Source organism: Cavia porcellus, unplaced genomic scaffold (genome assembly GCF_034190915.1).
Source record: "Cavia porcellus strain 051 isolate PalLab524CR breed Dunkin Hartley unplaced genomic scaffold, mCavPor4.1 scaffold_26, whole genome shotgun sequence".
Lineage (NCBI taxonomy): Eukaryota > Metazoa > Chordata > Mammalia > Rodentia > Caviidae > Cavia > Cavia porcellus.
In genome coordinates, this window is record NW_026947509.1 from 38,977,451 (window position 1) to 38,991,732 (window position 14,282).

At 37.7% G+C, this 14,282-nt stretch overlaps 1 protein-coding gene across 4 annotated transcripts in view; it reads right to left on the bottom strand.

Annotated features, from left to right (window-relative positions):
- Nyap2 (neuronal tyrosine-phosphorylated phosphoinositide-3-kinase adaptor 2) overlaps positions 1-14,282 on the bottom strand; it is a 320,940-nt gene that overhangs the window by 97,350 nt on the left and 209,308 nt on the right. For all 4 annotated transcript variants that reach the window (XM_063237236.1, XM_063237235.1, XM_063237234.1 and 1 more), the window contains one exon: positions 4,437-4,540. In XM_063237236.1, coding sequence (XP_063093306.1) covers positions 4,437-4,540 — 104 coding nt within the window. The remainder of the gene's footprint in view (positions 1-4,436; positions 4,541-14,282) is intronic.

The following is a 14,282-nucleotide window of genomic DNA, read 5'->3' on the forward strand; positions in this document are numbered from 1 at the left end:
GGGCCACACTGTCTGCCATGGAAGGAACACTCAGAACTGGGCCTGGTCCTTGTCAGGGAATCTATCTTGGTCCTCTTTACGTTTGTGTCAATGTATATGGATCCCAAATCCTTGTTTGAGTCACTTGTCTTTCTTTATTTAAAGCATTATTTAGAAAACCCTGTTGACATTTGAGCATGTACAGAAGCACAATCTGAACACAAATCCATCTCTGGAGAGATACCCTAGTGTGTTCCCTCATTATCCCAGAATGCGGGTCAGATGCCCATGTGGACAGCTACGGTCCGCGGGGAAGGAACCAGTGTGTCCGAGGTGGCCTGGGATGCGATCATTACGCTCAGGTCACCTCCCAAAAGAGAAATGTGCAGAGCTTGGAGAGAGGCCAGGGGCCTGCAGTCCACAGGAATAAGCATCTGATAAACAATCCTGAGGGGCCATGCAGAGGGAACTGGGGATCCCTAACCTGACACTTGAGTCACAACACAGAGAGCCCATAGGACACCAGACGCCCACTCAGGAGGTGAAGGTGGGCTTGGCCACTGATTTCAAATGAGATCCTGGTCTCTCAGATTGAAAGTACACGTCCCTGCTCAAAGTCAAAGATGACTACAGATAGTCAGAATGAATGTCTCAGGAAAAACGTGAGGTTTCAATTATAAGCGCTTGGGCCATGGTGATGTGTGAGTGTTTCAGAGTGTGTGTGCATGGGTGTGAGACCGGTGGATATGTGTGTAGCTGAGGATGTGTTCTCATCTCCTTTATTTCCAGGAAAACTAGTCTAAATATTTCTTAAAAACATTTTTCAAGGAGACCTGAAGTTCACTGTAGAGCTATATCCTGGCTTCTCCTCATTCATTCATTCATTCTTTCACTCATTTATTCATTCAATTTTATTAATGTGTTAGTATCAAAGACTGAACGCAGGGACTTTGCACAGAGCTCCACCTCCCACCCCACCGCTCCCTGCTCTTTACATTTTTGAGACAGGCTCTCACTAAGTTACTAATTTTCCCAGGCTGGGCTCAAATGTCAGGTCTCCTGCCTCGGTCTCCCAGAGGATTGGCATTATAGACATGCATCACCACGCTCAGCCACCCTGGCCTCTCCATTCCTGAAGGAAGCGTGGTTTTACTAGGGATGAGTATCAGCTGCTGCTCCCCCCAACTGCAGTGCAGGAAGACACTGGCCCCATTCCCAGGGCGACGCCGTGAATCCCCACGGCTGTCTACCTCCACCTTCCATGTCTCTTTTTTCTTAATATACGGCTTTCTCCTGTTACAGAGGAAAAATGAGAAAGTGGCACGTGCTCTGGGTTCAATGGATGGCTTTTATAAGTTTTACTTTCATAAGTAAGATATTAACTTTCTAATGACAGGCACAGAAATTCAGTTTGATTTCCAAAGACTTTCATTATGACAAATTTAAAAATCAGTCTGCATTGCAATAGAATTCCATGAAAATGACCCTGTGTCCCATGTCTAGTCAATTCACGTAAGAGGAAATTAAGAAAGAATAGAATAGAATTTTTGCTTCTGAGTTTCAGAATAAGAAGTGTGCTAACTATTTAGAAACTCATTTCTTTCCTTCGCCTTACATTTTCTCTTGTGTACCTTGAAGTTCCAGGCCATAACATTACATATTTCTATAGGTCTTTCTTTTGTCTACAGACTCTGATGATGATCAGTGATCACTGATCTGAGGCTGTAGACTGGTGGTGGCCAGGCGCTTTGGCCGCCTCCCTGCATCTGTGTCGGCCACGTCTACCCTTCCTACCCCTCTTTCCTAAGGCTGAGCTCCACAACGGATAGGCACTCCTAGAACCATACTGGCAGCTGGTGATGACTTTTCTTTAAATAGATCACATGGTTTTCCAACAATTTCCTAATATGAAATTGATACATCTCCTAAGTAGAAATTGTGGAACTAAATCTGATATACAACATCACATGATTACTCTCACATGAAAAACTAGAGTATAAACAAATAAAAGACTGGTAATTGGAAGTGGGGACACAGATCTTTTGCATGTGGAAAAGGGACCAAAAGACCAAGGAAAGGAGAGGAAAAGGAGGAGAAAAGGATGTAAAAAGAATTAAAATATGTTATGTGCATGGACCAGCTCTCTGGGATGAATGTAATCGTTATGTACTATAAACGTACTAATAAAACAATTAAGAATAAAAATAAGGTATTCTGCATTTTAACAACTGCTTAGGCTCCTTATTTTGGAAAAATTTTTATAAGTGACCAAAATGATTGTCTGGTAACGCTGTGTGCCCCCACCCTAGACGACAGTGAGCATCCACTCTTTGATTCAACAGATCTGTCTTTCATCACTGCTAGAATTTCTATCACTAGGTAAGGAGACCAACAGCACATAAAGAGCTTTTCTCACATCACTATATTTTGAAGAATGAAAAAAATCCCACCAGATTAGCAATGAATTGTATGTGAAAGTATAAAGAACGTATTTTGTCTCTATGTTCTGGAAGTTTGCCCTAGAAACCTGCTTTCCTTGACAGATGAAGGATTTTAGATGAAATAGTTAAAGTTAATTAGGAAAAGCAAAACAAAACACATAAAACCCTTCTGAGATCCCAGGGCAGTGGTGGCAAACCTATGGCACACATGTTATTTTGCTTTTCTTTCCAGACAGAAGATCCTAATGTATGAGTTGTTTTTTTTAAAAACTAAAACCTCAGTATCCAGATTTAGTTTCATTGTTGGCACTTTGTGATAAAAAAAGTGGGATCTGGGTTGCAGTTAAAGTCCTCACTCATCTCTAAGGTGTTTGTCATCCCTGTCCTAGGATAATGTTATGGCAAGGGTCGTATACAGTACTTGGAAAATTGGTTGTATTAAAGCAATCCTCTATTAATTATCTAGAATTTTCTCACTTTTGTATCCAGTGCTTTTAAAACTATAAATACATTAAATACAATATATTTGGAATGTCTTTAATCACATAAGGTAGCAGTTTCTCTTAGTGAGACCGTTTTTATTTATTCAGTGTCTTCCTGTTTCTACTTTTGTATATCCAAAAAGTGTTTGAGATGGCTACATTTAGTTATCAAGGCATTTAAATGTTTAAATTAAGACACAGGAAATTCTTAATGACAACTTGAGAGAAGCTATTATGTTTGTAGATAGCTCACATATTAATAAATCAAATACTGTGCATACTAAAGTCAGTAAAGAGCACTAGTGCACACTGTCTCTCATTATAAAAATGCAATTATTCTGCTTAGTTATGTTTTTTAAATAGCCTGACATTTAAAATAATTGATGAATACGTAATTTGCTAATCAGTACTGGCCAGTTCCTGTAGAGGTACCATCGTTAGTTTTATAATTTACTGTTTCAGAAGTTTCATGAATGCAAGATTAAAGCTGAGAAGCAGAGAAAAGCCACTTCAAGATGACATTATCCTATTTAACACTCATAATACTTAACAGCAACAACAATTAAGCTTCACAAATTAAGTCAACATACTGAATTCCTACTGGGTGAGTTGCAGATAACACATTTATGTGTAGTGGCTTTCCTCGCACTAAATTTTCCATTCACAATCATGCACCCAAATGAACATCAGAGAAACATACTGTATTGTGAAGGATTAAATAATGTTTTAGCTTATGACTTTATTTCTTGCCTCTTTCCTCCAAGTGATAATAGAGATCTCATTTACCATGCATGAACACTTACATTCCCTTTCTGAGGCCATTCTGATTTTGATGGTGTAAGAGACAAAAGTCCTTTATTTCTAGATTGCCTTATTAATCTACAGCTTTTGGTAAATATCCAGACTACCTGGTCAGCTTGTCTCTATAACCTAAGAAGAAAGACTAGCTACCGTCTTCAATCCAAATGAGTTGGTATATGAATATTTATAAGGACATTAATATTCACAGTATCTTACAATCATGCTCCAAGCTAAATAAAAATAAAGGTAAACTGCCATAAATATTACAGTATCACAGGATAAGAGCTAAAAGATATATACAGATTCATTGACATTATCTGCGCAAGTACCGTGGACAAAACATTTAAAAAGAAAGTTACATAAAACAAAGCAGATAAATTTATCAAATACTGATAAATTTTCAGACAGTATAAAGTACACAAAACATGTAAGAGAGAAAGAAGTTTTAGAAATAATTACTATGCCAATACATATAGTACATGTTTACTACATTTATATTACAGAACGATGAAAATTAGAGACAAGAATGATTTGGTAACAAACAGCAAAGAATGTTTCACCAATCACAAGGAAGAAAGATATCCCTGTAAAACGCACCCCTGCCCATACACACATAGGAACAAAAAAACAATGCGAAAGGTCGTCTACGGCAACACAGGACAGACAGAGGTGGGAAGCATTTGGCATGTTGCACCACAGGAAGTCAATCACGACTGGCTAACGATGATGGTACCTGGCTCTGTTGCAGGTCACTGGCTTGCCTGAGAGGAGTAACTGACGGAGGAGGCACACCTGATGTAGACGCAGACCGGCCTAATTTGCAGCTTACCTTAGGTTCTGTGAAGAAGAGGGAAAGGTCACACATTAGCTGAGCAATAATGGCAGGAGTGAAATGGCTTTCTCGGCCGCTCTTTGTGTTTTGCTATGTGTTCTGGAAACATGCACAATGTTCCTGATGTTTGCTAATATGTGGCAGATGATTAAACACTTCCATAACACTTGGTTCTAAAAGGAGTTCTCTTCACAGATCGCCTCCTGGGGAATAAAGAGAAAATATCCAGCCTTTTACACTTTACCCCACTCAGGGTTAATTTCTAAAAGTGATTATTGGAGCAACAACACTGCATCAGTGGGAAAGGCAAATAACCTCATCATTTTTTATCTCTCATTTTCAGCTTTGGTCCACAGGACTCTTACATCCTAAAGTATTCTACCCGTTCTAAATCCACCCTTTTTTCCTTCCTTCTGTTATTGTGTCTAGATATCCCCACAAACCTTCATGCAGTCACAGGGATTTTGGGGGCAGCTGCATCTAGAGTGTGTGATTGACTCATAGCGCAGTGATGGGATTAAGGGTGGGTGATTGCTCGATCTGTCCACTGATTGGATTGGCACTGCCCTAATTCCAGGAGACTGGATACACTGTCGGAGACAGAAAGAGGCTTGCCTCACTCTCATGGCTTTTGCTGTCTTCTGCTGCCGTGAACTGTTACTTCTGCCATGTGCTACCCTGCCTTGCAGCCAGCCAATCATGGACTGAAACTTCTACAAACTGTGAGCAAAATAAACATTCCCCTTTAACTTAAGGTGTTGAATATTTTGTCTCAGAAAAGAAAAAAATAATTAAGACACCTTTCTTTCTTCTCTTCCTCCAGGTCCTTCCTTCTTTCCCTACTTTCTTCCCTCATTCTTTCCTAGACTACTATCAATGTAACATTTTTTCAATGTTACCATTCTATCTCTATTTACTATAAATTTTTTGATTAAGTTTGAAGACCTTTGCAATCTTTCAGAGATTTATTTCATACCTATTATATTCCACAAATGTGACACAAAGTTTTAGCATAAATCTCAGCCTGGGAGAGCTCATAGTTTATCTAGGAACAAGAAACGTGGTATATGATTATGTAACTGCAGGTATGATGAGCTTTATTGGAGCACTTATAGAGTGACACAACGTCTGTTGGAGGAATCACAGTGTATTAAATTATTAATGGATCCCTTTTGGTTCCTTCGACATACACTTCCCAAGTGCCTACTATGCCCACCACACAAAGCAAGGTGCTGAGCTTGGGGGTGAAGCATACACTAATTACCCAAATACTAATGAAGTTTATTTTTTCGTCAGAAAGACAGACATTAAATCTCAAATCATTGGCTGAGAAATGGAAAACGGATTAGAAAGAAGTATGGGGCACTGTGGCAACACTTTTGAAGAGTACCTCCTATATTCTGCAGCACCTGGAAAGAAGCTTCAGAGTGAGAGGTAAAATCAGAAGTGGGCAGGATTCTAGATCCTTAGATTTATTTTTTAACCTGCCCAGAAATCAAAAACATTTTGAATGTGTTGCTCTCATTCACTCTATTGTTGATATATAACAAGTTTACAGTACCAAGAAAAACATCCTACTTTTAGGATGGTTGCGGAGATTTGAGCTAATCATAGGTAAAAGATAGAACAAACTTACCTATAAAGTTCAGAGAAAATGCCTGGCATATAACAACTGTTTTTGGCAAAAGTTGGCTCTTACCTTCCCTAAATACACATGCCCATGTACACACACATACACACACACTAGCACACATGCATACACAGTGACTCTTACCTCTGCACACTTATACTAATGAAATAGCTTCTATTTCTCTTCCCTTTTCCTCTGATGCTCGCAGTTTCCCTTCTCCTCTCCTCCCATCCTGTTTGCTTCCTCTTTCTCTTGCTTCCTCTTTCCACTCTGCCCTTTTCCCCCTTAGAACCTCATCCTCATGGTGACCGATTGCATCAAGTGGAGTAAGAAACACCCAACTAACTTGGCAGACCACAGTTCTGGGTGTGGTGAAGGGATTCACTGAGGACAGAAGACCCATCCTGGTGTGAGTCGCACCAACGCATGTGCTTGAGCCTGAGTGGAATAAAAGGGAATGAAGAAGGAAGGCTCGCTTCTGTTTCTTTGGAGGAGCGCCAATGTCCACTCGCACTGTGGATGTCTTCTCCTGGCTTCCAGCACAGCCCCTTCCCCCCTGATACGAACTCACATGGGGTATGACAGAGCTCCCGGCCTTAGACCCTTGACGGGATCTTTCGGTTCTGGGGTGTAAGTCCACCTTTTAAAGCCATATGTGTGCATATATCTTGCAACAAATCTGTTTCTCAAATGAACACTGACAGATATACATAGCTTCTGATGTAATCTTATTCCTTTTGAAATGCACACAGACTTACAGTTCTGTCCTCTCCCCGTGCTCTTATTAGGTCTGGAGCATCAGGGCTTTCTGCACACCGGGAAATGCACATCGCCTCACGCTGAAAACCAAGAGAGCGTTTCCTTATCTGTGTCCTGAGCCTCTCTCTGATTTCACTATGTACAGCAGAAATTTCGCCTCCATTTTTCTGGATAAATCTTGTACTTCTTTGCTTCAAGCTTTCTTTTACTTTTCCCTATAATTTTATTCCTGTTGGCAACTGACTTTTCTCCTTTGCAATGATTTCTGTGTTTTATCCCAAATCATATCCCAGGAAGTCTATCTGTGCTCCATCATCTTCCTGCTACAAAGTAATTTGGACACAGTGCCAGAATGAATTTCTTCAGTTTTTTCAGGCCACCCACATTATTGAAGTTTTTTTTCAAATGTTCCATATTTAATGTCATCAAAATTTAGCCTTAATAGTTTAGAAATGTAAACTAATTTTCAGAAGTCCCCTGTGATCTGATGTATCTGGTGAAGGCTGCTTTGTATTTCATGGCTCCCTGGTCCCCAGAACACAGATCATAGTATCTCTTTTGGGGATGCACATTTATCTGCTTCTTTTTTTAACCTTGAGTTGTTCTCATGCATGGACTTTTATCACGTGAAATCTTACCTGTCCTAGCTCAAGATACACTTCTTTTATAAAATGTCCCATGCTCTTGTTTTTCTCTTTCTTCTGAATTGTCTTAGCACAGACATAGCTTTCACACTACTTGCTCTGGTTCTCAGCATTTCTCTGGTATGGACCATATAGTAAGTACTCAATTATTACCTATTTTTGTTTCACTGAAGACACTCAGATTTACCTAGAAAAGGCCAACATAACTTCTGAAAACAGGCAGAAGTAATAAGGTAACACAGAATAGAAGCTGGATTAAAGGCCCAGCTCCCTGTTTACTACGGCAGTGATTTCCATCAAAGGGACATGACTCTTTTGGACCCATTTTTAAAAACCTGCCCTTATTTTTGTGCAAGATATTCAAATATCTGTCCTGAAAATACCACTGAACTCTCTCTGGAACCATTTAAATGAGTCTGTCACATAATAACATAGATACAAATATTACTGCAATTTGAAATTTATTTCACTTACCGGGAAAACACAACTGTGCACATTTTACAGAATTCTGTTACATAAAATAATAGATGAAACATTCATCAAAATTCCAGTTAGTATATCTTCATAATACATAAATAATTCTATATACTTCATTATCAGTTTAGCACATTTAGTCACAAGGAGTAAGAAATGAAAGGGTGGCAAATAATATTTATTTACTGTAAGACCTTCATATTTATGTTGAAAGCACTGTTTGATAAAAAGAGATTATGTGACAAAGTCAAAAGCCTTCTGTACCATAATATACTTAAGGATTAATTCCTCTTCTTGCTTTGCTATCAAACTTTGACATAATTGGGCATTTTCTGATCACTGTAGACAGTCATATCTCTAACATACACACTGAACTTCCATACAAACTCCAAATTTTCATCAGAACTTTGGGATGCTTTGTTCCTTCAGATGACAATCAGAGTCATGTCTTGGTTTAATAAATCCCCTTAGGTGCTATAATGTACATAACTAACCATCTATTGCAAGTGTCAATTTAAACTGCCACCCATCTACACTGTGGGTTATCTCTGGAGTCATTCTCAGTGTGCCCCAGACAGTTCTGACTCTACCTGCAGACACAAAATGAGGTCTTTCCCATAAATCCTTTCTGTACACCTACATGCACAGGAAGATGTGTACACCCTTGCAAACAACAGCATTGGTAACTACGGTATCTCATGTGATGGAGACATTTTTTAAAATGAAAGTGTTCATTTTGACTCTCATTTTCTCATGAACTGCTACTTTAATGCATTTGGAATTGATGGTATCTGTGAGATGAAATCGGTGGTATGAATCCTTCTAAGGCTGTAACCACTGATGATTATTTGATTAAAAAATCGCAGAAAACGATCCCAAAAATCCTAGAGACAATTTAATTATAATCAAGCCTCTTAGCAATCCTCAAGGCCTGTGACATCAAAGTGAAATGGTCTGGCTCACTTACCTTTGGAAATGCAGTCTCTCTCACACTTGAGCAGTGAGACTTATGAGCCACGACACTACAATTCATCCTGAACCTTAACATGAATTTTGACAAGGCTTTTGGAGATCCCCCCCCCAAAAAAAAGAACTATGACCAGAAATAAATATAATATAGAGCTTTCCTTCCCAAAGAAAACCTCATCCCATTAAGAGAGTATTCACCAACTGGAAAGCATTTGTTCTTCCTGCCTTGGAAAACACTGTCAGTAGCACTGTGCAAGTAGAAATTGGTATTTGTCCAACTACAGTGAAGATCAGGTGCAAAGAGAGCAAGAAAATAAACCCAACAGCAGTAGTAGATTTATCTGGATACAAAGCATAGCATCTAGTCACAAGCAGGGTCAGTGTTTTATGCTCAGTTGTAGTTCACCATCACTTTTCCATCCATCAAATAAGAAGTCATTGGACTGAGTTACTTATTGATCCTTTATTTTTATTCTTAATGGATACAAACTTCTATTGCTTTGTTTCTAATTTTTTGTTTGAGATCATTATTTCTTTTCTTTCCCTTAGGGTGAGGTGGATCTCTGTCCAGGAATATGTCCCTGAGTATGTGACAGGGTAACCTCTACACACCTTTTTGATCTGCTCAGCCCTGGTGGTCACTCTGCTTTCAGAGAGCAAAGAAAAATGATCATTTGCCACACCTGAACCCACATAGGCAGGACCGGTATATTTTCATTTTTTTAAAAAAGCCATTTATCTAGCATCAAAGAAACCAAAGCAATCACACTTTTCAGACATATATTTTTTCCTGTACTTTTTTATAAATATACCATACTTTTGCTGTTCTAGCTAAGATACTGTATTATGAAGGACCAGTAAGACATGCTGTTGAAAAGTCTCTAATGAGTAGCCCAGTCCTAGGAGGAAGTGAACATGTGGCCTTGACTTTCCCCAATATACCAAAGTATTCTAAGTACAAATATTAATTTCCGGAGAAGGCATTTCTTCTGCCTTTTTGTCGTTGTTGTTATTTTAAGGAGCATAAAAAGATTTTTTAAAAAGATACAGAATTTCAAAACAAAATGATGGAAATTGACATTGTCGCTATATTGCATATTATTGTCTTCAGAATAGTTGCTCCGATTACCAGATATAGGCATGTAAAATTGTTCAAACAATATAAGCAGTAACTGCTCCCTTTCACAATGTTTATCTTACCTTGTGGGCTCTTATTTACTCTTTCAGGTTTTTACACTGGAGAGACAATAAGATGATTTATACATGCAAGTAGATTTATTTCACTTATGAGTATGATCTCTAGTTGCACCCATTTACATATAAAAGCCTCAAACATTTTTTGAAATAACACACTATTTGAGATATACCACCTCTGGGAAACAAGGTACAATTTGACCAGAACTACAGTTAAACTTGGCTCCAAACATTTACTTTAAAGCTTTCATCACATTTCATAGTAAACAATTATGATATCTTCTTACACTAAATGTATTTTTTTTTCCTGTGCCTACTGTGAGCAAATTTTTATAGTTCTGCTTTGAAATCATATTAATTCATGATTGGTTATGATTTTTTAAATGGCAAGCACATATATTCAGGAATTCTTAAAGGATTGGATAATCTAGACTAGAGAATATTTTTAAATGTCATGGTTAGCATGGATTAGAACTGAATCAAGCAATTAATTAAATTAACCTCATGTCAAGATTTGTACTCAATTTTAAAATTTTAATTAAGGCTAACACGGTAATTTCATTTTGAGTCTTGGTGCTACAATTTTTAATAATACACCAAATGAGCCGGGCGTGGTAGCTCATGCCTATAATCCCAGCACTAGGGAGGCTGAGGCAGGAGGATCGTTGCGAGTTCGAGACCAGCCTAAGCTACACAGTGAGCTCAAGGCCAGCCTGAACTGCACAGTGAGACCCTGTCTCAAAAAGACAAAATAAGGGGCTGGGGATTTAGCTCAGCGGCATAAGCGCCTGCCTTGCAAGCAGGCAGTTGTGAGTTCGATCCCTGGTACCGATAAAAATGAAAAAGACCCCCCCCCCCAAAAAAGACAAAATAATAATAATAATAGATCAAATGTATATATTTAAATCTCTAAGAAGGCAACAGGCCTGGGTAGTGTGCTCTTCAAAGATAAATCTGATACTTACTTTCATAATTGTATGATCATGGAAAAAGGAAACAGTAGCAGCAGGATCCAGGAATCTATTTCTTTCACTGGGTTTCCTCTGAGGAAATAGCCCGTACGTGCACAGTTGCTAATGATGTCCAGCATCCTCCAGCCATGGACGGAAGTGCTAGCATTGTCTGAAGGTGACATTAAAGAACTAGTTGATACAGTTCTTAAGGGGTAATCACCAGTGTTTCTTGGCCAAACTGGAATTCTAATGAAGATCCTGAAACCCACAGAAAAGGGAGGTGGCCATGTGATGCTCGATTTGTGATCCAAAGATGGACACAGAGAATTATGTGAGCCATTCCACAGAGAAGAGAAGGGAAGTCACAGAAATTCTGATCTGGGATATTCCTCATATTCCTTCTTGTGACTGGAAGGCCTAGGATGTTTGCCCAATCTTCTGCAGAAAGAGCATAAATCTCACTATTTCCTCCATGGGGCTGTCCAAGGTGCTATAGTGTGTGGCTGGCTTCTTAACGAAACATCATTTAGTGTAGTTTTGACAGTTTTTATTTTTGACAGTTTTTTTGTAGTAATAAGTAACTCCTAAAATATTCTTAGGATCTACATTGCTTTAGCTGAATATGAAACTTTACCTTTCTCTCTTTCTTCTTTCTTTCTCTTTCTTCTTTCTCTCTCTCACTGTCTCTCTCTGTCTTTTGTCCTTTTGAGACACAGCTTCACTATGCAGTTCAGATTGGCCTTGAACTCATTGTGTAGCCCAGTCTGCACTTGAACTTGCAGTGATCCTCCTGCCTCAGCCTCCTGAGAGCTGGGAGTACAGACATATACCACCACAGCTGATCTTTTACTTTTATTTTTGAAAACACTTTATTTTCTCTTGAAAGTAGGTTTAAGTAGGTATGCGAAAACAACATATTTTATCTACTTAGTAAGCAAAATATGATCATTATCTTCAAATCATTACACAGGAAAGAAAATCTATCTACTAAGATATAAAACTCAAAAAGATATATCAGGATTTGCATCAAGATTAATGTGTGTTACCATGGTGACAGCAGTTGCACTTTGTGTTACAGCATTAAAAACACAACAGGCAAACTTGGGGGAATTCTTTCCATCAGCCTGATATTAACAATGAATCTATTGCAAAACTCACCTGAAGCATTCAAAAATGTATATTTTGCTAATAAATAATAAAAGAAGATAAATAAAGGAAAGCTGAGCCTTAAATTTGTATATGACTCAGTTTACCTGTATGAAAACTGTTTGCCCCTACTAAACTTAAATAAAAACTGCTTATAATATTAAGGATATTTCTTTTTTATATGTTTGCTTTTCGTAGTTTGTTATGAGTAAACCTCTTGAGAGTAACTGTGATCAGTTATAGTAAATTCTATGGTTCTCATTAGCATTTTCTATTTCAATGACCAGGTTCTAATGCTGCTTTGAATCAAATGAGTATTATATTCACAAACTAAGGAGTATGTATGTGGGTGAGAATAAGATCCACCTAAGACCAAGGCTCAAAGCCCCAAGGCGGGAACTGCACTCTGGTCTCCAGTAACACCTGCACTGACGCACTTTATAACAGAAATTCTGGGCTCTCTAAGACACTTTGGAGATTGAAGAATGTGATCAAAATTATTTTTATAAAAGTATTAAATAAGATGTTGCTTACTATTTCTCACTACATAGAAAAATACCCTTGCAAGTAACACATTGAAGAAGTAGTACCAATGTTAATGCATTTTTCAGTACTCCATAGACAGGTATGTTCATGAAAACAAATGAAATGTTTCTATTGGTTTAAGGAAGATAATTCATAGAATTTGTGGACTTTATTACTATAAATTTATTACCATAAATTTGAACTTCCAAGTCATGAACAAAATTGAAACTTGCAGCTGTAATTATGACCTTGGAAACAATATAGTATTTGAAGACTTTTCTTGTGAGATCTTTGGAGATATCAATACGTGTGATACACTGAATTTATAATGAAATGCGTCAACATATGGAAGATCTCCATGACTTAGTGAAATGATCTTTTCTAGATGCATGATGCTATAAATCATGGTTAAATTTTCACTTTATTGTTCAAGCTAAACCAATGGATTTCAGTGTAACATACTATGAATTTACAGACATTCGACTAGGGTTGCAACTAACCTTTAAGAAACTATTATATATTGAGTTTTGGAAGGATATTATAGAACATGCACATGAATATCAAAAGAGTCATTTAAGTATTCCTCCCTTTTTGACTATAAGTCTGTATGTGGCCAGATTTCCTTCATTTATTTAATCAAAGCAACATATCACTGTAGACTGAATCTAAAACAGATATGAAACCCATATTCTATTGAATCATTCATTAACAAGATTTTCCAATTATAAAACAAATTCAGTCTGCTCTCCATTTGTTACAGTTTGGGAAAATATACTTATGTTTCATTTAAAAAATGTTACTTGCACTAACATGTAATGATTTTATTATTATTTTAATGAATAGGTAACTTTTGAAATTCTCAATTTTAATTTTAATATGTTAAATATTATATTATTTACACAAAGAAGAGCATTTTTGGGAGAATCTCATTAATTTTTAAGGACTGAAGGAATCCTGAGACCAGAGGTTAACAATGATTACTTATAAAGACCCTGAGTTCCCAAGGAGTTCTAAAAGGAATCTTTTTGTACAATTAATTTTTCAGTTGGGTATTTTAAAAATAAAAATAAAGGATTATACCATGACTTAGCACTAGAAACATAGGTCAATCTGAAACCTTCACAAGATTTCAGAACTACTGTTGGGAATTCTCTTTTAGAAAAACATCCATAGAAAAATTCAAGATAAGCTTGTGCCTTCTGGACTGAGGAAAGCTATCCAAACGGCACGCTTTTCCATCATCTAAAAGGACCAAACTCCAAGTCCATCATCCCTGATTCTTTCGTGCTAACACATGAAAAGTGTTGAAATAACTGAGATGACCTCAAAGACACTGTGACTGATCATTAGTTTATGAAGGTCACTGCTGCTAGTCTTGTTCAGTCAGCACCTTGTGCTTCGCTGTAACAATGTCAGAGAATTATACAGAACTCTAGTTTTCTATCTACTAAAA